The following is a 25,972-nucleotide window of genomic DNA, read 5'->3' on the forward strand; positions in this document are numbered from 1 at the left end:
ACCAAAAAGGGGCCGTTTAGTTTGAAGGTGTATTAGAAGGTCATTATTGTTGGTGATAAATGGGGCAACAATGAAGTGCCCTCTAAAAACACACACAAAATGAAATAAGATGGCCACGTGAGAATTAAACTATAACATGAACACTTCAGGTTTGATCCATCAGAGATGGTCAAAGCTACGTAAAGAAGAAAGAGTGCCTTTCAGGCCAGTAAGACAGGACTGAAACTTGATTGAAGGAATTACCTTATCTAAGGAAAGAATGTGTCATTTCAGAAGGGATTTTGACCAGCAAAGAGAAGCAGAGAGACACAAGCCAGAGGGGAGAGTGCTCTGATTAGATGGTATAAACATCCATTTCTCACAGGCAGATGCATCCTTATCCTGGAAGCAGACATGCTGGTGTCATTAAACATTCCAGTCACCAGAGTTGACTGCAAGACAGCCAGTTCTTGGCTGATCAAGGTACCTCCTGATAAACTGGCTTCACATGGCTTTTCTACAGGGAGAGAATATACAACAGAAAGAGAGTGTCCAACTGTTCTATTTCTTTTTTAACACATACCCTGGTTTAGATATCCAAATCAGTACAAGTTGTCATCCCAAATATAATTAACTGAAAGACTGCTAAAGCCAACTTTATGGGTAATTTTTGAGAAATGAATCTCAATAAAGAGATGGTTAGATGAAGCCAGACTGCAGGGGATTAGAGCATGAAAGTGTCTTAATAATAACACTCCTCTATATTTGTGTGGTGTCTTGTAGTTTTCAGAGCACTTTCCCTTATATTATCTCATTTCACTATTTTGTGAGGGAAGCAAAGATTGCAAAACCTACTTGAAAGTAAGGATGCTAGTATTTAGAGATGAAATGATTCACAGGTGAGAACTGGCAGAGAGAGAACTATTTCTCCTACCAGTCCAGTGTTTTCCCATTGGTCTACGCTTTCTATCATTTCTTTTTTTTTTTTTTGTGGTACGCAGGCCTCTCACTGTTGTGGCCTCTCCTATTGTGGAGCACAGGCTCCAGACGCTCAGGCTCAGCAGCCATGGCTCACGGGCCCAGCAGCTCCGCGGCATGTGGGATCCTCCCGGACCAGGGCACGAACCCGTGTCCCCCGCATCGGCAGGTGGACTCTCAACCAGTGCGCCACCAGGGAAGCCCCTATCATTTCTTCAGCATTGTGCTACTCACCATGGACTTGGAAAAGGTAAGTGAGACGCTGTCTGGCTTTCAAAGAACAGGCAGTGCTGCAAAGCTACACACTTACATAATGTATTTTGTATTTAAGCTTTAAGAGGTATCAATTCAGTCATTCATTAATCCAATCTAAGCATTAGAACTATGGTGAACAATAGGCAACTATGATCTTTGCTCCCATCAACCTTTCAAATCTGGAAGATATTGGTTGTCTACTTTCTGTTTGCTTCAAGGCCCAGGGACTTGGAACTCAAAATTATTGAATGTCTATGATGTGACAAGCACGATCCTGGAAACCTTATAAGTATTATTTTACAAAATCCTCTCAACTACATTATAAGGGAACTTTTCTTAAAGATTTTTGAGGAGATTCCCAGATCATTTATAATTTACTTTCCAGATGTCTCTTTCTCTGGTTAAAATCTAAACTCCATGAGGGCAACAGCTAGCTCTCTTGCTCCCTGCTGTAGTGTCAGAACCTAGCATAGAGGGTTCTTCAAGCATAGAATATTTCTTGAACTGAATAGAAAGAACTTGTCCTTTATTTATTTTTTTTCCTGACATTAAAATTTTATATTATAGACATTTCAAACATATACTCAAGTAAGGAGAATAGAACAAAAAAGTCATCTATATCCAGTTTCAAAGACTGCTAACTCATGGCCAATTTTATTTCACCTCTACCCACATCCCTCCCACCTCATGACCTTTCCTATTAGATTATTTTAAACCCAGTCTCAGACATCATATTATTTCATGCATAAATACCTCAAAACATTGAAAGAACCTGTCCTTTAGAGATAAAAGGTTAAGTAGTGCTCTCAGTTTCTAGAGATTGTAAGTGGTGGATCAAAGATTCAGACAATGGTCCAAATAAAGCCAGAGTCTCTGTTTACCTGTTGATCTGGATCTCGTTGTCTTTCTGTGCACTGAATTGATAGTATTTTTCTTTTCAAACTAATCTCAGAGTCTTATAACCATGAATTTCTCTTCCTTTCATGCTGTTTATCTTTTTCCATTAAAACAACCCAAACCAAGCTTTAAACAAAGATCAAAACAGTAATTAAAAAAATTTAAAAACAGATAGAAACTCAAGATACATATATATATTTATAGATATGCATGCATGTATATGTGTGTGTGTATAAAACTAACATTTATAAAATACATACAACTATAAGGAAGAAAATAGATTTAATTCTACCACACACTCCATATATATTTTACACACATAGCAAAATTGCTATCAGCTCCATCATTTCCTAACTGTTTTCATTTTTATCCTTTTCTCTTTCTGATCTTTTCTTATCTTCATCTTTTGGCTTTGAAGGAAGGGTCTCAGCTGCTTACTCACCAACTCACTCACAGCCCTGGAACAATGTGTCTACAGCATTCTGGTTTTTGGTTCATGCAACTCCAGAGTTCTTCTGCTTTCCTTTTTCCCAGCAAGGAAACATTTTCCAGGAAGAAGGAGAAAAAAGATCTTTCCATGTTTCTCTCTCACTGATTCTCTTCTTTAAGAACTCTTTCTTTCTTCCTGTAAAGTTTCTCAAATGGACTCTACACTTAGGAAACACAAAATATACCTCAAAATTTCCTCACATTTAGAAAGAGGTACTTTCTCAAATTGAGGAAGAAGAATTTTCCCTTTCATTCAGATTTCTAGCAGAGGACTAGAGCAGATTCCACATCTTTTCTTGAGCAGTTTTTGTAAAATTAAATTTTTTATATAATTCAGGAGATTACTTACCTACTTAATATCTGGATCCTCAGAAGGTTGCTCTAAAAATATTTTGAAAAAATTTCTATGCTCTGCCACCATGGGAAGTTTAAAGTGATAATGTCACTTATAAGAGAATGATTAATTGAACAGTAACTAGAAAGAAAATAGCTCCTCTCCCACTCTCCTCCTGAACAAATCATGTGAAGGTTTTATCAGAACAAATCTCATCCTTGACTTCCCTGTCCAGGTCTAATTCCCTTATTACAAACTGTTTTAGCAACGTCTACTTCTCAGTTATCTCATCTATCATAGTTGCAACTGTCCATCTATTCATTTAATCTACAACGCTTACTGAACATTCTGCTCTGTGTCAGGCATTGTTTTAGGCACAGAAGTTATCACAGGAAACAGTATAGACAAGGTCCCTGCTCTCACAGTTTTCTCTTGCTGGGGGAGACAGACAACAGAAACCTAAATGGAATAATTTTAGGCAGTGATAAGAGCTATAAAGAAAACAGGGTAATGTGATAGAAAAAGAATGTGGTGGAAGTCTATCTCAGATATGATGTGTTTTAGCTAGCTATTGCTGCATAACAAATGACCTCCATGTTTCTTGGCTTAAAATGATGACAATTTAAATTTTGTGCAATTCTTTTGGTTGACTGTGTTCAGCTGGGTGGTTTTTCTATTCCATATTCTGTGATGAGGTCATTCATGTGGCTGCATTCAGTTGGGGGCTCAGTTGGCCCTGTCATGTCCATCATGGCCTCTCACCTTCCCTGGTCTCTCTCCATGTGGGCTCCTTCATGCAGTAGTCTAGCCCAATGTTCTTCACACCTTTGTAGCTAGATTCCAGGGGGAAAGAGTGGAAGCTGCTCTTGGCCTTTTAAAGTTTGGGCCCAAAACTGGCACAGTGTCACTTACACCACATTCTATTAGTCAAAGCAAGTCACATTGCCATCCAGATTCAAGGGGAGGAACGTAAAATGCCACCTCCTGATGAAGGAAGCAGCAAAGAATTGGGACTGTCTCTAATTCATCAGAAGGTAAATGATTATTTGATTAGTGATTCTTTCCACTAGACTTTAAGCTCTGAGAATGCAGGGATAATATCTACTGTTGCTCACTATTGTTATATTAATGTCTATAATGGGTACCAAAATGAATGATAATGTCAGTAAATGTCAGGAAAGGATGAGGAAAGAAAATACTTGATTTACATATTACCTCCTCCCCATCTTGTAATTTTAAAAGGTGCTGTTAATAGATCATAGAATTCTTTCTCCTTATATTGATAAACCTTTAATATCCTACCTGACACAGTGATCCAGGTAGTCTTTATTAATCACAGTTGTTATGCATTATATCACCATCGACAGGAACCCTAGAGAAGGCTTTAGGGAGGTAGTATGAGCTGGGCTTGGAAAGATATGTAAGAACTGGAAAAGCAGGAAAAAGGGACCACATTCTTCACTGGTTTATATTGTTCCTTTAGATGAATTAGAACAAGGTGTCACCTCTTGGTAGATGAATAAAAAAGAAACTAAAAAGCAAACAAAAATACAATGTTCCCCTTCTGGGTGGATGCATTCACTTGAGTTTGTGAGCAGACAGTAACTTGTGCATGAAGAAAAAGGAGCCCTGTTCTCCAGGCAGATATATTCCTTGTCCAGGGAACATGGCTTGATCTAATGCTTTGGTGGATTACACAAACTTCCCAGGAGTACATTGAGAGTGTATTTGGATATGAGCAATCACAGGGCGACATAAATGAAGGTTATGCTTGAGTTCTTCCTTTTCAACTCTAGAGCTCCTCTTTCTTATAAGCAATGGTCTTTCAGGTTGAAGATTCATACCTACAATTCTTTATTTTAGGACCAGTTGAGTACCCTGCCATCAGCTAGGTTTACAATGATGACTAGCCAACATCCAACAATGATTATGTTTCCTCCATATCAAAACCACCAAGTGCAAAATGAAAGTGCCAATCAACCAGATGTTTTGTCTACATCATGCCAAACTATTATTTAGAAAAATCAACATCCCTCATCCCTTTTAATTGTCTTGCCAGAGTGTAGAGGAAGCCCTAATCAATGGAAGGGCCAGAAATCCAGTTGTCTTTTGAAGCCAAGGAGATAAAATTAGCCTCTTGATAGATGCTTTCACTTTTCAGCCAGATGTTAGGGCATTATAACCATGATACTATATAAAATATGTGAATTTGCATCAGGATGCCTGAAAGTCTCTAGTATCTCTGAGTGCTAATATGTTAGACAAACCTTTGTAATACAAATATTCCGAAATTTGTACTTTCTTTGTGCCTTGAATTCTATAATACACCCATTACGTCTGGGAAGAATTTTAACCTGATATTCAAGATCCTCAATCTAACTATCACATCCCTATTGTCTCCCTGCTGCCTTATGTCTTACATATTATAGACCAGGGTTTCTCGACCTTGGCACTACTGACACTGCAGGCCAGATAATTCTTTGTCGTGGGGGTTGTCCCGTGCACTGTAGGATGCAGATCAGCATCCCTGGCCTCTATCCCTTTCCTTTCATGTCACACTCTATCCTAATGCATGTGGTTCTTCCTCCTTCAAAACGTTTTTGTTGGGAAATGGGGTGGATCATGTGTCAGTGTGGTTTTTTCCTTTTGCCAAGAGCCAGGAAGGAGATAGGAGGAGAGGAGGGGCCAAACAGGTAAGGGACAGGAAAAAGAGTGTGGACTCTACCTTTATTACACAGCAGAAACGAACACAACATTGTAAGGCAATTATACTCCAATAAAGATGTTAAAAAAAAAAAAGAGTGTGGACTCTAGGTGTTAATCATTTTGATCCCATCGTGTTCATGGGACGAAGACTGCTTGCTCTTTGTCCTTTTACACTTAATGAAATAGTGTAACATACATGCCAGACCATATACCAAGCTGGAGTCTCTCATTTGGTTCTCTTCAAAATACTAGGAGATAAGGACCATAATATCCATTTATAGAGAAGGAAACAGGCCCAGGGGGTGTAGTCATTCGCCACAGATAACCCAGATGACAAAGGAAGAGCCATGATTCAATGCAAGGCAGTCTGTGCCCAAGAGCCCCTTCTTAACACTCTGTTGAAGTTTATATGCTTTAAAAGATATTATCCTTGGGCTTCCCTGGTGACGCAGTGGTTGAGAGTCCGCCTGCCGATGCAGGGGACATGGGTTCGTGCCCCGGTCCAGGAAGATCCCACATGCCGCGGAGCGGCTGGGCTCGTGAGCCATGGCCACTGAGCCTGCGCGTCCGGAGCCTGTGCTCCGCAACGGGAGAGGCCACAAGAGTAAGAGGCCCGCATATCGCAAAAAAAAAAAAAAAAAATGATATTATCCTTGAGACAGTTTGCTTTGGTTTCATCTTCCTGTTACTGAGAGATGGATCACCTGGGAGAGAAAGCCAACTGAATTCCCATCTTCCTTGTGTATAGAAATTCCAGGGCTTTCATTTGCCTTTAATGACTTTCTCAGGTCTTTCTCTTGAGAGTGAGACCTTCCAGGCTTGAGCTCAGCCCAAACATGAAAGTTTTGGGAAAGAGTTAGGAAAGTCTGTTCAGCTGTTTTTGTAGCTGGTAAGGGGGTGGGGAGGGATACGATAGAAAGTACCTTTCCTCCCATTCCCAAAATAACTTAGTGTTTGGACTTTCAAATTAGCATGTGGTCAGACGTTTATGAGAAAGTCCAGAATTAGTTGAAAAAGATTTGAATTCAAGACTCCTCCTGTCCCCTTACTGAGCACAGCCATGAGCATGAACTACACGGCTTATCACGTGGTTGGTGAACTTGTGAGAGAAGGGCTGAGGATGTCCTGCATGGAAAGCTCACCAGTCGTAAGCCGTGGCAGCTTTGGGGTAATCATTCGGGCCTCTCCCCTTCATTCCTCCTTTGGCCTTCTCCCCAACAGGGTCTTCCCCAGATTTGCAATTCTTTCTATACAGCTCCCTTAACAATGCTGAATTTATACAAAGACCCAACCTGGGGTTTGTTCATTCATCCATTCAGATCTAGTGCTAGGTGTAGTGCTTGGAATTTTATTCATGTTATTTCATTTATTCACCCCAACAATCCTATGTTGTGGATATCATCATCACCAGTTCACGTAAAAGAACCCAGGTTATGGTCAGAATAAATAAACTGCCCTTGGATGTTTGTGTTGTAAATGTAAAACTGAGATTCAACCCAGAGGTTTGTCGGTTTGCAAAGCCCATGCTTTTAACCACTGTAAATCATTGCTTGCTGGTAATAAAGTAGAGCAAGGAGACCTTGGTTATTATGCTACAGAAGGAAAGGTTGGAGGCTATGGAGCCTGGCCAAAGGAGCTGCCGGGTCGTTGATTAAATTGATATGGAAAAGGGATAAATGAGGCTGTGGGTCCCTGAATGGTGGAAGCTCCATGAGGAGAGATTTAAGTTCAAACTACAGAAGAAATTTCTAAGAGTTGGAACTCTCTGACAATTGAATGCACTCCTCCAGAGACAAAGGAATGCACCACAATTTGAGGAGTGCAAGCATGTGGGCTGTATTATCACTTGGCAGGACTGCCATATTATAATATAAGAAATTCAGGCAGCTGACGACTGACCAGGTAAATGGGATGAACTTGGCCCCTCGGGTTGTGATTCTGTGACATCCTGGCCTTAATACCATGAGTTTATATGACCTGGAATAAATTTCTTCACTTGTTTGGACCTCAGATTCTCCATTTGTGAAGGTTATTTCTAGCTCTGATGTTCTCAGACTGTGTAGCTCTCAGGGCCAAAACTGTATCTAGGGATGTAATTACAAGTACGGTTCTATTTCTATTTTAGCCTGACAGAGGTTAACATAATGTTGAAATCTTGGGTTTCATGATCAGGTTGGCTGGCTCAATCCCGAAAACTTGAGCTTGGGGTCAAGGTCTTCTCCTGCTAACTTTCTTTCTCTAACATTTCTTTCTCAGATAATCTAAAGTTTGTTTTATTTAACTCCCTGGATCACTGAGGAAGAACTTTCTCCAAATATTCCTGAACTCCTGATTTAAAGACTGCTCGATCCTCCCAGAATTAGCATTCCATTAGAAGGTAGGAGGGGTCAGATCAGGAGAGGCTGGTAGCCAGAGAGGGGACTCTGGCAAGGCTGGGGATCAGGGAAGAGGCAAGAAGAGGGGTTGGCATTGGCATTGGTGACATTCTAGAAAGGTCATTGAGCAATTTACAAGCAAACCTTCTGAAGGGTTATTGCAAGGTTCACCTGTGTTGAATAAATGTGATATGCTCAAAATAGTGTGCTGGGCACATAGTAAGGAGTGTAAAAACATTGTCTATTGTTTTATTTTTATTATTATCATTATTATTACAAGTATTATACTCTGAATCTAGTAAAGTAATTGCACATAGTAGGTATTCAATAAATATTTGTTGAATGAACAGAAAAATGAATGAATAGCCCCTCTGAAAAATAGTTGTTTAACAACGAATGAAAGGCAAAGTGGTGGCTTTGGTAATGGTCAAAGTTTTTCAGAGTAAATGGGAGAGCCCTGTAAACGCTGACATCCTGGTAATATTACATCATTATTGCGAACTGGCAGTCCAGATTTTTCACTGCAATTCTTTTTATGACAAAACTCTTGGAAATTAGAGGGGCTGTGGAAAATGTGATTATGGGATAAGTATTTATCATTAGTATGGCCTTTGCCAATTTCTGAGCCTGAATGAGTTTTTGCTTGAGCCAAACAGTTAAAAATTGTTCTATTTCTGAAGTTTCCCAAGTGAACAGAATGCTTCTAGAATTAGAAAAGAAGTGTTGCCTATTTATTCCTTAGATTTACTGCTAAATATACGCACAGATTAGCGTTCACTGGGCCACACTGTCTGCTTTTATGCTGAAGAGGATGTAGATCCAGGTCTTCTCTGAGTGTATCTGCAGGGATCACCATGCCCTATCCTGAGTCGTTGTTCAACGGACCCAGGGCCTCTTCCACTGCAGCGCAGGTAGAGAGTGCATGGGGGAGAAGCAGGCAAGCTAGAGAATTACTAACTTCAGAAAGTCTCACTTCAGGAAGTCTGCAAGCTGCACGCAAATATCCCCGGGTCCTCTTAGTGAAGACCGCATATGTCCCAGCTGAAACAGGGCTTAGATCAGTACAATCTACCAGCCCTGCCAAGCTCATGACCTGGAGACTATAGAGTAGGGGTCCCCAAGCCCTCTTAAGAACTGGGCCACACTGCAGGAGGTGAGCGGTGGGTGGGAGAGAGAGCGAAGCACCCCCTGCCGGTCCCCTTCGCTCGCATTACGGCCTGAACCATCCCGCCTTCCCCCGCCCCACCAGTGGAAAAATTGTCTTCCACGAAACCGGGCCCTGGTGCCAAAGAGGTTGGGGACCGCTGCGATAGAGGACTACCAGGCAGTTAAGGCCAGCAAATCCCACAGCAAGAGTGTGGGTTTACATAAAGAAAATCATGCTCTCACCCTAATGCTTTCCATATTGAGATCACCACAAATGGGCTCTGGTTTTAGTCTGACAGGCCTGAAACTGGACTTGTCCAGGGTACCCAGGACCAAATATGTAGTTAGTGCTCAGTAAATATTAGGAATTAATATTCTTATTCTCTCTCACTTGGTAGCCCTGTTGCCAAGATTTGCGAGTTCTCTCGCTGTAGCTGCCCAAGTACTGCAGTTCCCGAGTTTCTTTCATGTGCATCGTTCCCGTGCTCAAGGCAAGAAGCAAAGGCACTGTGAACATTTGGAAAGGAAAGGTAAGCAAGTTTGCTAACTGTTATTTCCCGCAATAGCATTCATTCTCTTGGCCTAGATAGGGAGGAATGTTCGAGGTATACACACATACATGCAAAGGAGCTTCTCTTACATGAATTGGAAGAAACACGTCTTTGGCTTCTGAGATGCCTGCCTAGAATGGGGAGGTTAATACAGGTTCATGACACATACATACAATGTCTAAGGCTTATTTGAAATACATCTTTTTCATTTTACCCTAAGAACACATAAGGTGTCCCTTCTTAAAGGAGGGTCTTCGATGAGCTACCCATGGCCAGACAGCATGGTTATAGTGGCACGCACTCGGGCTCAGTATTATAGTAAGTCCTCTTCATACAATGGCATATCAAATCCTCACAAGAACCCTGCAAACTATGTGTCATGATTCCCACTGTACAGAGGAGGAAACGGAGGCTCTGAGAGGTTAAACGATTTGCTTAGTTTCTGCAGCTAATAAATTGCAGAGTCATGATGTGAATCCGAATTCTGCCTCTACTTCCCATGCTCCTAATAGCAAAAGGAGAGAGAGAGATGGAGAGCAAAGGAGGAAACAGGAGAGAAAGAGCTTTGCTAAGGCAAGGGGGAGGGGAAACCAGGGCAGGAGAAAACAGACACTTGAAGGGTAGGCAAAAATGTACCTCAGAGCAGAGCGAACCCACTAGATTTTCTGCTCTTTATAATTTAATCTGTAGTCGAATCGTGGAAAATGTTAGTGGTTGACTCAGTGGGATTGCCAGCAAAGCATACATTTTGAAAGTTGAGCGGAGTGCCTGCATTTAGAGTCGGGCAAAGATCAAAGCAAGAAAAGACATTCAGGAAACACATTTCCTTAACTCCTGCAGGAGGAAACTTTTCACAACTGGAAAATGCAAGCCATTACTGCCAATCCCAAAGCATGGAGGCTCTCCCTCATTAATCATAGCTGTCAGGTTCTGCTCTGTAAACAGCAAGCTATTGACACACAAAATGTCTTCTGTTTTTCGTGGAAAGGCAAAAATGAGACATGGTGAAATGTACAAGCCATACGAGTAAACACTGTGAGAGTCAAAATAGGATGCTCTGTGCCCTTATCGAGTACGAGGCAATGACAAATTCTGAAGTCATTTGAAAGCCTCAAAAGAAAAGTTATGTATTTAGATATAGCTTATCCATCTTAAAACTCCTGTGAAGAAAAATGCAGAATAAATAGAGATGCAGTGGTGATGCCTGAGATCATTAGTAAAGGGGAGATGTCTAAACTTTAGTGAGATCACAGTTATCTTTGTGTAATAGGCAATCGTGTGGTTTGAATGCAAATCTCCACCTTTACAGGTCTGTCCATTCCAGCCTAAAAAGTAGGGTAGACAGGGCTTGGGCTGGTGGGCCAGAGTTGGAGCTTTGAGTGGGAGGGGTCAGCTGGGGTCCATATATTGCCTGAGGTAGTCATTCATACATATCCAGCCACCTTTTGGTAGGGGAAGGTGGTCAAGAACCTGAGGGAGCCAATGCTAGAGTCACATCCAAAAGGGGAGGAAGAGAAGTGGAACCAAGAGTTGGGAAATTGGATCAATGCAGAAGAAGGTTGGGAATAATGACACGCACTCTTCTGTGGCAAAAGCAATAATGAGACATATTGGTAGAGGATCAAGACCAGTTCCTGCTGTCTTTCCCATTAGCACCTTAGCCCAAGCCTTCCTCATCTCTCATCAGCATGACCTTGTAGCCACCTATCCAAGTGGCTTTCCTGCTTCCACTCTTGCTGCCCCACATATAATCTCCTCCCAACATGGTCTCTTTAGTGTAAATCAGATCATACTACTCCTCACCTTAGACCTCCAAGTGCATTGAAATTTGAATAATATCCAAAAGGAAATTAGATCATTGAAATTTGAATAATACCCAAATATTATCCAATATTACATATATTATATTAATTAATATCTAAATAGATGCTCTCCTTAGACTTCAAGTGCATTGAAATTAGAATTATATCCAAATTTCTTATGATAACCATCTAGTTCCTATACTACCTAGTCTCAGTTCTCCTCTCTGACCCCAAGCTCTTTCTTTCTCTGATTTACTCTGCTATCATAAGACATGTTATGATAGAAAGTGATAGTACATGTGAAAGTGATTGGAAAAATGTCATATTTAGAGAGAAACCAGTTGTTCTTAGGCAAAGAATCACAGAGTGACACAGGTATAAGGAGATACTTGGCCCAATAAAATCAAGCAGAGAAAAAAGTTCTCTGAGAGAAATTGGGTTTAACTTTTTTCGGTTAAGGTAATCATATAAAGAAAATGTTCATTTCACAGACCACATGTCATAGATCCTGGAATAGGCAGAGAGTTAAGAAATCATGTGTCCAGTCTCCTGCTTCCAGAAAGGAAAAGCATCATTAGTGGTTATGAGGGCAATAGAGAAGTCAGATTGCCTGCTTTTGAATCTTGACTCCACTCGTGTTTAGCTGCGAGACCTTAACCTCTTTGTGTCTCAGTGTCATTATACAAAAAGTTCAGAAACTACAACATCTACCTGAAATATGACCCCGTGAGGATTTTATAAGGTAATGTATGGAAAACACTTTGAGCTGTGCCTGTTCAGTAAATATTAGCTATTATTGTCTTCATTTTGCAAGCAAAGTGACTGAATTTCAGAACATTGAAGGGACTTCTTCAAAGTTGCATAGCTAACATGTGTTGGGCCAAGATCTGAATCCAGAGCTTCCACCTCCTGAAGCATGGTGGATAGATTTAAGCATTTTTAAAAGATTTATGCAATTGAGCATGTTTAACCTTAAACTTCACATTGGCTACAAAACAATGCATGATTATAATATCATTTTTTCTAAAAAAAAATACAATACATAGATATGTGTGTAAAGCACTACAAGAATGCACACCGAAATGCAAATAGTGAGTGTATGGCAGGGAGAGTTTGAGAATATGAACGATTTTGTTTTCTTTATGTTCTGTTGGTTGCCACGTTATTAGAATTCAGCAGGTATGGCTTATATAACTAGAAAAAAAGTTATTTAAAAAGCAAAACAACAACAATAATAACAGCAACAATGAAACTCCTTTGTCCCTTGAATATGTGGTTATACAAAATCCTTATTTTATTTACACTGTTTTACATTGTCCAGACAATTCTAGTTTAGACTCTTGCTGGACCTTGTACATACAAATCCACAGTGTGCCAAGCTCACATCAGTTTATAGGTGTCAGTTTCCTCACATGCCTGAACACAGTTGTCCCTCTGTATCTGAAGTTGATTGGTTCCAGGACCCCCGTGGATATCCAAATTCAGGGATGCTCAAGTCCCTTATAAAAAGTGGCTTAGGGCTTCCCTGGTGGCGCAGTGGTTGGGAGTCTGCCTGCCGGTGCAGGGGACGCGGGTTCGTGCCCCGGTCTGGGAGGATCCCACGTGCCACGGGGCGGCTGGGCCCGTGAGCCATGGCCGCTGAGCCTGTGCGTCCGGAGCCTGTGCTCCGCAGCAGGAGAGGCCGCGGCAGTGAGAGGTCCGCGTACCGCAAAAAAAAAAAAAAAAAAAAAGTGGCTTAGTATTTGCATATAATATACTCACATCCTCCCATATACTTTAAATCATCTCTATATTACTAATACCTGATACAACATAAATGCTATGTAAATAGTTGCCAGTGCACTATTTTTGCTTTTTGTTTTGCTTCTTGGGACTTTCTGGAATATTTTTTCTTTCAAATATTTTCTATCCGAGGTTGGTTGAATCCAGGGATGCGGAACCCGCAGATACAGAGAGCCGACTATACTATTTCTATCCTAGTTACCTCATATTGTGGCACTTAAAAAATGTCTGATAGGGCTTCCCTGGTGGCGCAGTGGTTGAGAGTCCGCCTGCCGATGCAGGGGACACGGGTTCGTGCCCCGGTCCGGGGAAGATCCCACGTGCCGCGGAGTGGCTGGGCCCGTGAGCCATGGCCGCTGAGCCTGCGCGTCCGGAGCCTGTGCTCCGCAACGGGAGAGGCCGCAACAGTGAGAGGCCCGCATACCGCAAAAAAAAGTCTGATAAATAACATATCCTTGGGGATTCTGATTCTGGAAATAGTATTCCTAAGGACCACCCTGATTCCAAAATTACTAAGATGATTTGCAGAATCTCATTCTCTATACTGGTGAATGATTGTTATGTATTTCTGTATTCTATTTCTAACCAAGATTTTTATGTCTCCAGTTGTTTTTCCTTTTATATTAAAACATTTATAAACCACATTTACCATTCATATTTCACACCCTAGTATTATTTCTTTATTAAGAAGATTTTAATAATCATACTCTGAAAAATGTCCCAAGGAAATTTGACCATACCCTTTAGGGAGATTTCATATCTTTAGTAGCTTTCATGGATGCTTTTATTACTTGTTAAATAGTTTATAATTGAAGTTTCAAGGCTTCTCTAAGAAAGTTTTGTGTCTGTTTCCTTAGCAGAATTTTAAGTGAGAGTTTAAAAGACAATGAATGTATATAAACTGTGGAACAGCCTCTCCGTGCTGCCATTCATAACACACCCACACCTGCCAGCTTCTCTGAGTGTGGCTTTGGTTTTTGCAGAGGCTAACGTGGCCTGGTGTCTTTTATCGGCAGACTATAGATGGACAGATATCTATGGAATTCTTCAAAGTAGGTATATAGCAGTTTTCACATGGTCAGATTGAGAGTGTGAGGATACTGCACAATGCATTACATGGAGAAAGTATCAGTGAGGAATTCTGTTACCAGTGGAGCCACTCAGCTTCTGACTGACAGCTCTCAGGCATCTGAACTGCTGTAGGCTGTAGGCTGCCTGGCCTAGAAGGGACAATGTTTGGAGTGGACAGCTGGCAGCTCCACTGGACCCTTACCCTCCACATTCTTCTTTTATTTGATCATATATCCCACTAGATAATCATCAGCTTAAAAAGTGAGAGAATAGTGAAGCAAATAAGACATCACTGTTTTAACCTTGGGAAAATTACCTAGGCTTTCTGGGCCTCAGTTATAAAAATAATGATAATAATAAATACAGTAAAGCAACAACTAACATTTATTGAGGATTCACTCTGTGTCAGGTACTATTCTAAGCCCTTGGCATATGTTAATTCCTTTTATATAATCCTTTCCTCACACAGTTTGTTGTTAGAATTAAGGGAAATACCCTGGCAAAGTTCTTAGCACAGGCTCTAACCAATAATGCTGAGTTGAGTTCTCAAAAAAGTTGGATATTTTGTTGTTGTTGTTAACAATAATAACAATGACAATAATAATAATAATAATAAATGTCTCCTACTCCAAATAAAAAAAAGCCCTAAGAGGTTTTTTAAAACTTTCAGTTAGTTGGTGTCCCAACACTTTGTAATAGCTCAGAATTACCCACAACCTAACCTAGTGCCTGACACATATTGAGTGATCAACAAATATTTATTAAAGAAAGACTATCCTACATTGAATGTTCTTGTAAGTAGATTTCTCAGGGAAGAAAGTATATAGTTTTCTTCAGATTCTTAAAATATTTCATGGTCTAAAAAATAAAGAACCACTACTTAAAAAAAAGAATTTGTCACTGTGTGAGTAATAAAGTCTTAGTAAGAATAATAAGGAAGCAGAGAGGAAAGATCTGTGTGGGGCTGGCTCCCCGTCATAAGAGGATTTGGAAACTCCTTGTGATACTAGCCTCTGGGTTGATAGTCCAGGATGGCTTGCTTTCCCCACCTGGGAATTCCAATTTGCCCTCTGGGGCCATTTACATAAGACTCTGTGAGATTACTGGCATTACATCTAGCCTTGAATGGATGATTCAATGTCAGATAATTTCATTCTGGTTTTGTAGGAATCATAGAATGTCAGCACTGGGAAGAACCTCAGACATTATCTATTTTTGGGTTTCCAAATTTGTAGCAGATGTGTCACCACTCGCCTTCCTGCACGCATGGAAGATATCTCTAATTGGGTACAGCAATCTTTACATCTGTGTCATTTAAATCCTTTTTGATGTACTACTGTATGTAGTCATTCCCAACTGATTGAAATTAGCATCAAGAGGAAATCAGTTTTCCATTGTATCATGAGTCTAATATCCTCTTATTACAACTGGGAAAATTAAGGAGATGACATTTAATACGTCTGTGGATTAGATGTGATTGCTGTGAAGTGAGTGATATGAAAGTTTTGAGATAGGAAAGGTTGTGACTACAAACTACAATCATTTAGGTACCAAATATCATCTCCTTTGCCTCTGCTGTTACTTTTTTCCTCATCTTTCACGGAATAAAGATAGAAACCCTCTTAAAAGATCTTTACCTTTTTCCCACACACCAGTCTTCTCCCCATACACTAGAGGCGGCTAAAAGAAATGACAAATGATTATTTGAAGTATTATTCCATATTTTGTTCCTTTTTATTTTAAACAATGAAAGAGTTATGCAAAGCCTCAGGCCTCAAGCCACTCCCTCTCATCTCTCAGCATCTTTGAAAAGAGCAGTGTGGGAAAGTCCCATACTTAAATCTAGGAGACTTGGTGCTGTTAGAACTAACTGAGGATCAGTCACTTTCTGGGCCTCAGTTTCCCCTATTGTCATAGGAGGATATTGAACACTTCAGAGGGATAGAAAACTGGATTCCTCATGCATGGGAGAGAAAAAATTGCGCCCTGTTGGAGAATAGATTATGAACACTTATTTCCCAGTGTGTGTGTGTGTGTGTGTGTGTGTGTGTGTGTGTGTGTGTGTGTGTGCGCATATGTATGAAAGGAAAGCATATTTAAGGGAAGGGTGAGGATTGGCTGGGAAAAGGTATGAAATAAAGTGCATTTCCATTTTAAAAATCATTAATGATATAACGTAGACCTGTCTTCAAAGTTATTAAACATCACTGTGATTCTTACAGCTTAGAATGGAGCCTTCCCTCTGCATTCTGAGGGCATATAAGCTCTGAGCCTTGCCATAAACTTTTCCAATTAATTCTAGGGGAAAACCAGAGAAAATTGGAGTTTTTAGGCAGACCAGCAGAGATCATGTTTTGGCACAGCCTAGATTTTATTTTTTCCTTTTGATGATGGTAAGGGTGGCCAGGGAAGGGAGGATTGCCAAATACGTAGCAGTCCCTCTGTCTTCTTTATTATATACTCTAAGTAAACTGGCTTCAATCCCAGCCTTCTCTTCCCTTTTGCACTGGCTCTTCTTTGCAGTATGAAAGTTATGAATATAAATTAGAAAATAAGCAGGTATTATATGAGAACATATTTATTGGCTGAATAATAAAACTTAGTTAAGGAGTTATGAGAATTAAAATTCCCTCTACTTGAAGTACAAATTTTCAATAAGCAAACAGAAGCAAAACCCTTAAATGAGAAAGAATACACTGGTAATCTAAATCACAGGCATTTGGGGGGGTGTCAAGGCAATCTACCTACTTCTTTGTAGTGGACTGCAGTGCTGATGACACAGACACACAATGAGAGACACAGCAAATCAGCATATCACAGGAGTGCATAATCACCACAAACCTTAGACTTCTTGAATGTGACCCCTTTAACTTACACATACCCACAGGACATCTCCCTGCAAAAGGTGATTTGCATATAGTTTCTAGCCAATGCTTAAGAAAAAACAAACCAAAAAACCCAAATCCAAAACCAAAAAGAAAACAACTAAAGACCATGGTTAATAAATAAGAAGGAAAAGGAGAAGAAACCGGCAACTTCCATCCTCTGCCAGGCATGCTGAGAAGCACCTCTGACCTCATCTGAAAAACAGGCGACTTTGACAGCTTTCTGAGCCCAGGAGAGAAGGCTGAAGGCAGAAAGGAGCTGTGCACATGCTCCCTGGGTATGTTCACATAATCTTCAGGATGAGGAAGATTAAACAGTCCCTACTGCGTAAACTGTGTCCTTTCAGAGGTGGCTGAAACAGGTGTCTCTGCAGAGATATAAAGCCCTTCTAGGAAAGGCAGGAGACATGGTTTTAAATTCTTCTTTCCAGGTGACAAATCAATAGCAATCACATAAATAGTGTACAAAACTAAAACCACTCAACTCTCACTTCTTTCTTGTTAAGATCACATCAGATCACTCTCCAAGTGCAAATCTGGTTATAGAAAGTAATAAGTATATGGGAAAAAGACCCGTCTCTGTCCCCCACCTTCCACCACGGGTCTGATGTGATTCCCTCTCCCTGGAAGTTTGCCCTTCCACCTACACTTTAAGATAATCGTTTTTCAGCCGACCTAGCCGGGTCCCGTGGCTCCTGATGGTGAGGGCCAGCAGCTCGTATTTGTCCCTGAGCCCCACGGAGATGTCGAGCGTTTCCTTCAGCAGGGACCTGGTGTGGACCAGCATCCCCAAGAAGTCCTCGTTGAGCCTGCTCTCTTGCCGGCTGTCCTGTTCCTGGCCCTGCTTGAACTTGCTTTCCAGCTCAGTGAGAGACTTGTCCGAGTTGGAGTAGGCATCCCCGATCTGGTGGGACTCCCGCCGCAGATACTTGCCGTAGCTCTGCTCCCCGTCTAGGTCGTAGGAGATGCTCTTACTGATGCCCTCCAGCACGCGTCCCGCGTCCTCCACCTGGCGGCCCAGCACGGTGAATTCCTCCCGCAGGGTGAGGCTCAGCAGACTGCTGGCTGGGCTCCCCTCCCCTTGAGAGCAGCGCCGTTGGTCACTCACCCTGAAGAGCAGCTGGCACTTCTCGGGGTCATCGTTCTCCTCGTAATCCCCGTCGGGCACAAAGTAGTGGTGCAGAGATCCATTGGACATCTCTGGATAGAGAGGGCCATCGAAATAGCCCTGACACAGGTGGCACAGAAAACCCATCCAGAGGAACTTCATGAACACCATCCTGGATATTCAGGATGACCGGGGACCCCTGGAGAAGACTTTTCGCCCAGGCGCGAGGAAGGGGGTCCCCTAGGGAGTCAGCGCCTCCCTGAGACGGCGTCAGCCTCAGTCCCAGTAGCCTCGCTGCACCCTGGCACCCCCTCCCCAACTGGCTTCATGTGGCTGCGGCACCAGAGCCTGGGTAGCAGCCGCCGCGCCCGCAGCCCAGGATGCACCCTCGCTCTGAGCTCCTGCGCTCGCTCGGGTGGCTGGAACTCAGCCGGCTCCTTCCCGGCGGGATCCCGGCACGGATGGGGAACCCCTGCTGCAGCTCTCTGGCTGGACCCTGGCTGGCTCCGTTGCCCTACTCTGGCTGAGTTACCCCTCGCTCCTTGGGAAATGGAGCCTGTAGCTGGAGAGAAAGGTTCTTGCCCTCTGATACTATTTCAACTCCTGGACTGGGTGGGAATGCGGAGCTTTTCCTTTGGCTAATGATATCCTGAGGATCTCTTTGCTCTCAAATTACAGCTGGTTTCGTCACTTGGAAGCCAGGGAACAAGTTTGGAAAGAAACCTCTCACCAGGTCTGTGCTATTAAAGGTACAGGGTCTCTTTTTGAGGATTGGTAAGGAGACCCCGGAAAATAGAATTTAGCTTGAAGGAGAAAATGGGAAGAGGATAAATAGAATTCCCATAACAGACAGACTGTTTTGCTATTAACGAATCGGGAGGAAGGGTAATTACCCTGGAGAAATGCCATTTCACTATTTAAAATTGTTTCCAAAACAATAAAATAAATGTCAGTTAGATTGCATTCTGTAGGTATGTCTATTTTTAGCATTAAAAAGTTTATGGCTTTAAAGGAAAATTTGAAGTGTATGAAATTGCAGTTTTGTTTGGAAATGGTTAATTCAAGTTACAATAACTTTAATACTTTGGTATAAATAGGAATATAGAAAACTGATTAACGTATGGTTGCGAGTATGTATAGGAACAAAAGCTGATAAATGGAATTTTGCCAGTTTAATAAGTCAATGGGCAACTGAGATAATTGTTTAATTTCATGAAAGCCCATCCTTGCTAAGCTCCTCCATTGCATCTTTAACCTAACACCTTTACAGCTATTGCCTCTTTTGGGACACTTAAAAGTTTTTGAAGAATATGGGACTGGCACTGTTATCTCCAGTTTTCTGGGTGGAGAACCCAAGGGATAGAAAGTTAAACAAATTATTTGTTATCACAAAGATTGCAGTTCAGCCAGCCAGTACTCATTAAGTCACTGTGTCTTTTAATTTAATTTAGAAAAAAAGTATTTTTTTCACCAGGCCGTCTTAGTTTTTGATTTATGAATTGCTTAGCATATTGCCATCCTTCAGGCCATCTCATTTGTTCATCAAATGTTTATTGAGCATTTACCATTCGCCAGAGTCTATTTTGTTCACAGAAAGAGCAGCGAACAAAAATAGAGAGAAATCCTTGCCTTCCTGGAGCTCACATTCTGGGACATGGAAAGAAATTTAATATAAATAAATAAGAGAAATTGTATGTCGAATAGGGGAGTGGAGGAGAAGACAGGGAAGGAGTGGGAAAACAGAGGCAGCGTCCCTATTTCTATAGTTATTTCCTCTTTCTGCCTTGAAATGTACCTGAAACACTTATGTGATTTGCCTGTGTTTATGCTTATCTCCCTCTCAGAATGATAAGGCACTGGTGTCATTTAGCGCCACAGTGCCATACTTGCTGCCATCACTTTCAATGACATAAACAACCCTGGCTAGACAGTGAGAAGTCCAGTTAAGTAATTGGATATTTGTTGATGTGATGCCACATGCATAGATTTTGAGGAGCGTGTTGACCACACATTTTAATTTTTATCCAGAGACTTGGCATCATGAAAACGTAGGTCACATGAGTTTTCTTAGGGTTTATGCTAACTAAAGACTATGACATTTTCACTGTGTTTCAGCAGAAAACTCCAACTTTCTCCATTTAAGAGACAGGACTCTTGGACTCAAGAACCATATTGCTTCATTCCTTTTCCCCTGGCACCTTGACAAATGACAACAGATGGATTCAAATTGGCCAGTCAGCCAAGAAAAGCAAGCAGAATTTACTCTGATTCACTCTACTTCTTGCACAATCCCTTCTCTGACTTGCTAACCAATTCAACTAAACAAGCCTATTTTAAGCACTTACTACTACTTGCCCCCTACTATGTGCAGGGCACAGTGTTAAGTTAGCTACAGATACAAATGTGTGCAATAAAAAGTTACAGCCTCCAAAGAGCTTGTTCTTTGGTTGAAGAGTCAGACGTGTATATACACACACAGTATTTGCTTTTTCCTGCAGTTACCTCCTTTAAAAGACAAACTGCATGTCACGAAGCTGGAAGGAATCATTCTGGTGCAAGTAACTGAAGGTCCAATTTAATCAGACTAAAGGCAAAGGAAATTCCTTGACTTACAGAAAGTCTAATATTAGATTGTTTTCAACCCAAACCTGTCCAGAATCTAGTTTTTCTCTTACCATTTTTTCATTCTACTTCTTCAGTTTATATTCATTCTTGGGCAGTCTCTTTCATTTGTGGTTCCAAGATGGCTACCAGTGTCTTCTGGGGTTACAGACTTCTTTGTTCATGTTAGCAGGAACGGCAGGTTAGATTTCCTGGTAGCTCAAATACAGGTCCTTCAGATCAGCCTCAGTGGCCACAGTTGGACTGATTTAGAAGATGAATCCGTCCTTGAACCAGGCTGATCATAGTCAGAAGTTTGGGATAGCCACTGGGCTTAAGACAATAAACCCAGTTCTGCAGCCGAATGCAAGTTACCATGCAAACTATATAGTTGGGAAACAGGAACCTGCTTAACAAGGGGACAGCGTGAGAGTAGATTCTGGGGAAGTAACTGCAAATATTCCCCCTTCCCCATGCTTTTGTCTTCAGTACCCACTTCTGAAAGACATTGGCACCCTATTGCAGTGCTGTGCTGGTAAGCATTCAACAGTAGGCTTGAGGGGAGGAAAGAACCCCCTTTCTAGCATTTGCTGATTTCCATGGGGTAAATACTCTCACCATGGCTGATGCCATTGAGTGCAGAGTTAGAATGACATGGGCAACGACACATCATTATATAGCATTCCTATCATACAGATACATTAGACACAGATGACCACTAAAGCATAGAATATAGTAAAATGTAGTAAAATAATTAAGAACTGATGAGCTTTACTTATGCATTCCCTTTAATTTAGTATAATTTATTTAATTGTAAGTTTAGATAACTTAATTTTTAATAATGGTGATCAATGTTTAACAACTGACTTGCAAAATTCCTGAAAACCTAACAACTGGCTCTCATGAGCCAGTGCCAGCCAGCTCCAGCCCGCTGTAGCCTTTTGCATTAAACGCTTCATTTTGTTCACTTTTTATAAACATTTGTTCATACATTCTTCGTATATGCCCAATTCCATCTTGGGCTGTTCTACCAGGATCAGAGTTAAGGTGGGCTTCTGAGGATTGGTCTAAAACAAATGGAGCCAGAGGAAACATCTAAACACAGACAAGCCACATAGAGGACTTTGAAGAGTAAAATCAAGAAGCACTATCTGCTGAAAGGGACAGCAGTTGAGTTTAGGGCTGAAGATTAGAGACAAAGTTAAGGGACAGGAACTAGGTGAATTCAAGAATAAAGGAGGAACTCAGGGTCAGGGGCCAGAGTCATATAGATGTCATGTAGATGAACACCGTTGCCCAGTACCAGCTTCTTATATGCAATCCTTGCTATGCAGTACCAGCAGGTTTGGCTAGCTTAAAACTTGCTTATCCCTTATCCTTTTCAGTGCACTTTAAAATCTTGCTCCTTTGGTCCAGTTACCACTTCAGAGAAGGAAGGAGGAATTCAGGTTGGCACCCTGAGCCTAAAGACCTGTAAGATTTCTTAAGCTCTGTGACTTACCCCTGACAGGTTTTTTGTGATCCTCTGACTGTTTCTGATTATGGTAATGGTAGAACTTTTATAGAAAAGGGCCTTGTATGCATTAAGTATAAGAAAGGTTGGGGAGATTAGGTTCCACTGTATAGTCTTTTAGACTATATTTGGTTTCTAACCCGAAAGGAGCCTCTGGGAAGTGGAGGCTCCCAAAATCCCCCCAAAACTGTCAGGCTGAATTCACCCCTGGACCATGTCGAAGAAGATAAATGAACAAAGGGAATTAGCCTGGGCCAGAATAGGGGTCCTGGGGTGGGAGAAGAGGGGAAAAATAAAGGGGGGAAGATGAGGACACAATATTTAGCACTTTGGGGATTATGTGATCAATTAACCTGTCAGTAGCTTTTATTGAGCAGCCATTGTTTACAAAGGGTGGGAAGGAGAGAGGAATAGAAATGGATGAGAAAAAAAGAAAACAGAGAAGTAGGGAATGAGGAAGGTAGCAAGGAAAGAAGGAAGAAAAGACAGAAGGAAGAAAATAAGGAAGAGAGTGGAATGCATTTTGATTTTCTAGTCAACTATTTGTCACATTAACTCAGTGAAATGGTCATTATTATTTACTTTAAGAACATTGGTTAGGGGCAGAGGAGAGTTAATTAACAAGAACAGTCACACAAAGTTCCCATCAAAATTAGGCAATAGGGCTTCCCTGGTGGGGCAGTGGCTAAGAATCCGCCTGTCAGTGCAGGGGACACGGGTTTGAGCCCTGGTCCGGGAAGATCCCACATGCTGTGGAGAAACTAAGCCCGTGCACCACAACTACTGAGCCTGCACTCTAGAGCCCACGTGCCACAACTACTGAAGCCCACATGCCTAGAGCCCAGGCTCCGCAACAAGAGAAGCCACCGCAATGAGAAGCCTGTGCACCACAATGAAGAGTAGCCCCCACTTGCCGCAACTAGAGAAAGCCTGCGTGCAGCAACAAAGACCCAATGCGGCCAAAAATAAATAATAAAATAAAATAAATAAATTTATTAAAAAATAGGCAACAAACTCACCTATGAAATCATAATTAGAATGGTTACAAGGAAATAAGTATAATGTGTGAAGAGAGTGATTAGTTCTCCCATCTTTCTCTATTAGTCAGAATAGGCATGATATGCTGTGGTAACAAGCATCACTAAATGTCAGCACCAAATTCAAGTCTTCTGCAGCTCAAGGTGACTCAGTAACTCTCCTCTATGTGGCAACTCTACCTGACCATTTACAACATGAGACCTCCCTGGTTAACGTGGCAGAGGAAGAGGGCTCCAGAGAGACACGTGCTGCACTTAAATGCATTGGCTCAGAAGTGACACGTGCCACTTTGCACACTGCCTATTGGCCAGTGACATGACCCTGCCTTGGTGCAAAGGGAAGGGGAGTCTAATTCTTTCATGTGCCCAGAAGGAGAGGAAAACCAGATGTGGAAGAACACTAGGTATCTCTACCACACTTTCCAGAAAAAAAAGCTGTTAGAAATATTGTAGAACTGCCAAACAGGAAATGAGGATGTAGGTTGTGAAATAGATTCTACAATAATGCAAATATTTCTTATTTGCAGCTAGGTTAGAAAATACTCTCAAAGAAAAGACTATAAGCACTTCTTCTATTGTCACTACCAGATTCAAGGAATCTGTGATCCTATCCACCCATTTCACCCATCAACACAGTCTATGCTAATCATAGAGGAAAGGGCTAGGGAGAGTCAGAGAGGTGGAGTAGGAGAGTCTGAAGGTAGGGAGGGAGGTCAAGAGTATGAGGAGGGTTTCCAGGAAGGTACAGGGGGAAAGCATGGTATCAGGTAGAGGACCACCCTTAGCTGAAGGGGATTCTGAGGACACAGGTACAAGAAATAATGCATATGGTGGTGGGGAAGGGAGGGGATGGAGGGGGGCAGTTAAATTCTCAGGGAGGAGACGCATCACTGAAAATAAGAGCTAGGGGGTCCAGAGGAGAGAAGGAGAGTGCTACTAAGAGGCTTGAGCCAGGGATCAAATAGTGTCTGTCTGTGCAGCACCATGCCATGTAAGCTAAGCACAGTATAAGGATTCAGAGTCATTTGGGAGGGATTTTATCCACCATTGTAGATGCCTCAATGGCGTCCCACTGCACTTTGACTGAAATTCAGCTTCCTTAGTTAGCCTACCAGGTCTTGCTCTGTCTGATCCCAGCTTCTCAATTTCCACCTTCTGCAATGCCCCACTTTGTTCACTATGCTTAAGCCATATGGGATTCTTGTTCAAATTTGTTCTCATCTGAAAGTCTTTACTCATTCTGTTTTCCCTGCCTAGAACCCTCTTACCCAACTCCTGTCCTGGTTCATGCATACTCTCTCATGTGTTAACTGTAATGCCATTTCCTCTAAAAGTCTCTCCTTGATTTCCAGATTTTACTTAGTTCTCTTGAGCATTCCCTATCATACCACCCTGTTCTTTTCCTCATGGCATTTTCCACTATTTATAATTGTACTTTATGTATTTATTTGTTCTAGGTTTGTCAGTCCAGCTCAACTTACAGCATATGAAGATAGGAGTTATGTTCACTTCTCTCTCCCCAGTGCCTGGCACAGTGCCTGAATCATAGGAGGTGCTTAATGAGTTTTCGTCAGCAAACCCTAGGTTAAGTTGATCACTTCCTATTTAGTGTTTGACAAAGTGTTTTTGTAGTATTTCAGAGGTACTTTTTCTTTGTTTTTTTGTAGTGTGTATTGCATTGCATTGAGTTTCTGTTAAACTGGTCTATCTCCCCTACTTAACTGTGAGTTCCCAAGTGTAAGGATGTGTTTTACTTACCTTTATTTTCTCTGTGATTAGCACAGAGCCAAGTGTATAGCAAGGACCAAATACTTGTTAGTTGTTATGATAGCTAAACTGTAGAATTCAAGGAATTCTATTATTTAATGATGGTCAGATAATCCATCTTATTTGAGCACATGTTTTATCCAGCCAACAGTCAGCCAGTGATGTCTCACACTTAATCTGGATGATCCTGGCAGGAGAGAAGGAAAGAGCCCTATGCATTCCAATATTCAGAACATTCTGAAGGGAGTATCACTCAGAAGGGTGACTTTTGACCCACTCTAAGTAAACTATGCAGCAGTCTGTACATGTGATCCTAGTGTTCTGGTCTATAAGCTTCAGAAGCATCAGACCACCCTGCAGGGTAGTTTGTTATTTGCCTGGTAAAGATTTTCTCTTTTCTGCTGTTGAAAGCACATGCCTGGGTTGTGATTGAACCGGGTTGGAGAAGAATCTGGCCTTGTTTATTTCCCCTCTTTAAGCAATGTTTTTATTTTTCCTTATTTTAATTCTCAGGTCCGGTAGAATCGGGGGAGATGAGAAAAGGTAGAGACAGAGTATGAGAGAGTAAATTTATTGGTCTCACTTCAATTCTTCAGGCACTTTGTTCAGCAGCCCACATGGGGAAATAGGAGGAGTAGATGCAGGTCTACACTCTGTGGAGGTTGTGGGAAGCATGGATGCAAAGAGTCCGCAAAT

The 25,972-nt window shown here is 41.6% G+C and overlaps 1 protein-coding gene across 1 annotated transcript; it reads right to left on the reverse strand.

Annotated features, from left to right (window-relative positions):
* Positions 1-16,927: 16,927 nt before the first annotated feature.
* FIBIN (fin bud initiation factor homolog) lies at positions 16,928-19,004 on the reverse strand. The gene has a single exon (XM_004263933.4). It carries the CDS (start codon positions 18,527-18,529, stop codon positions 17,894-17,896), a length of 636 nt encoding a protein of 211 aa, XP_004263981.1. The 5' UTR covers positions 18,530-19,004; the 3' UTR covers positions 16,928-17,893.
* Between the last annotated feature and the right edge of the window lie 6,968 nt (positions 19,005-25,972).

This window comes from Orcinus orca, chromosome 8 (assembly GCF_937001465.1).
Source record: "Orcinus orca chromosome 8, mOrcOrc1.1, whole genome shotgun sequence".
NCBI lineage: Eukaryota > Metazoa > Chordata > Mammalia > Artiodactyla > Delphinidae > Orcinus > Orcinus orca.

What these genes read in the sequence shown, in the direction of transcription:
- FIBIN (XM_004263933.4), bottom strand. Translation starts at nt 18,529, where the DNA reads ATGGTGTTCATGAAGTTCCTCTGGATGGGTTTTCTGTGCCACCTGTGT.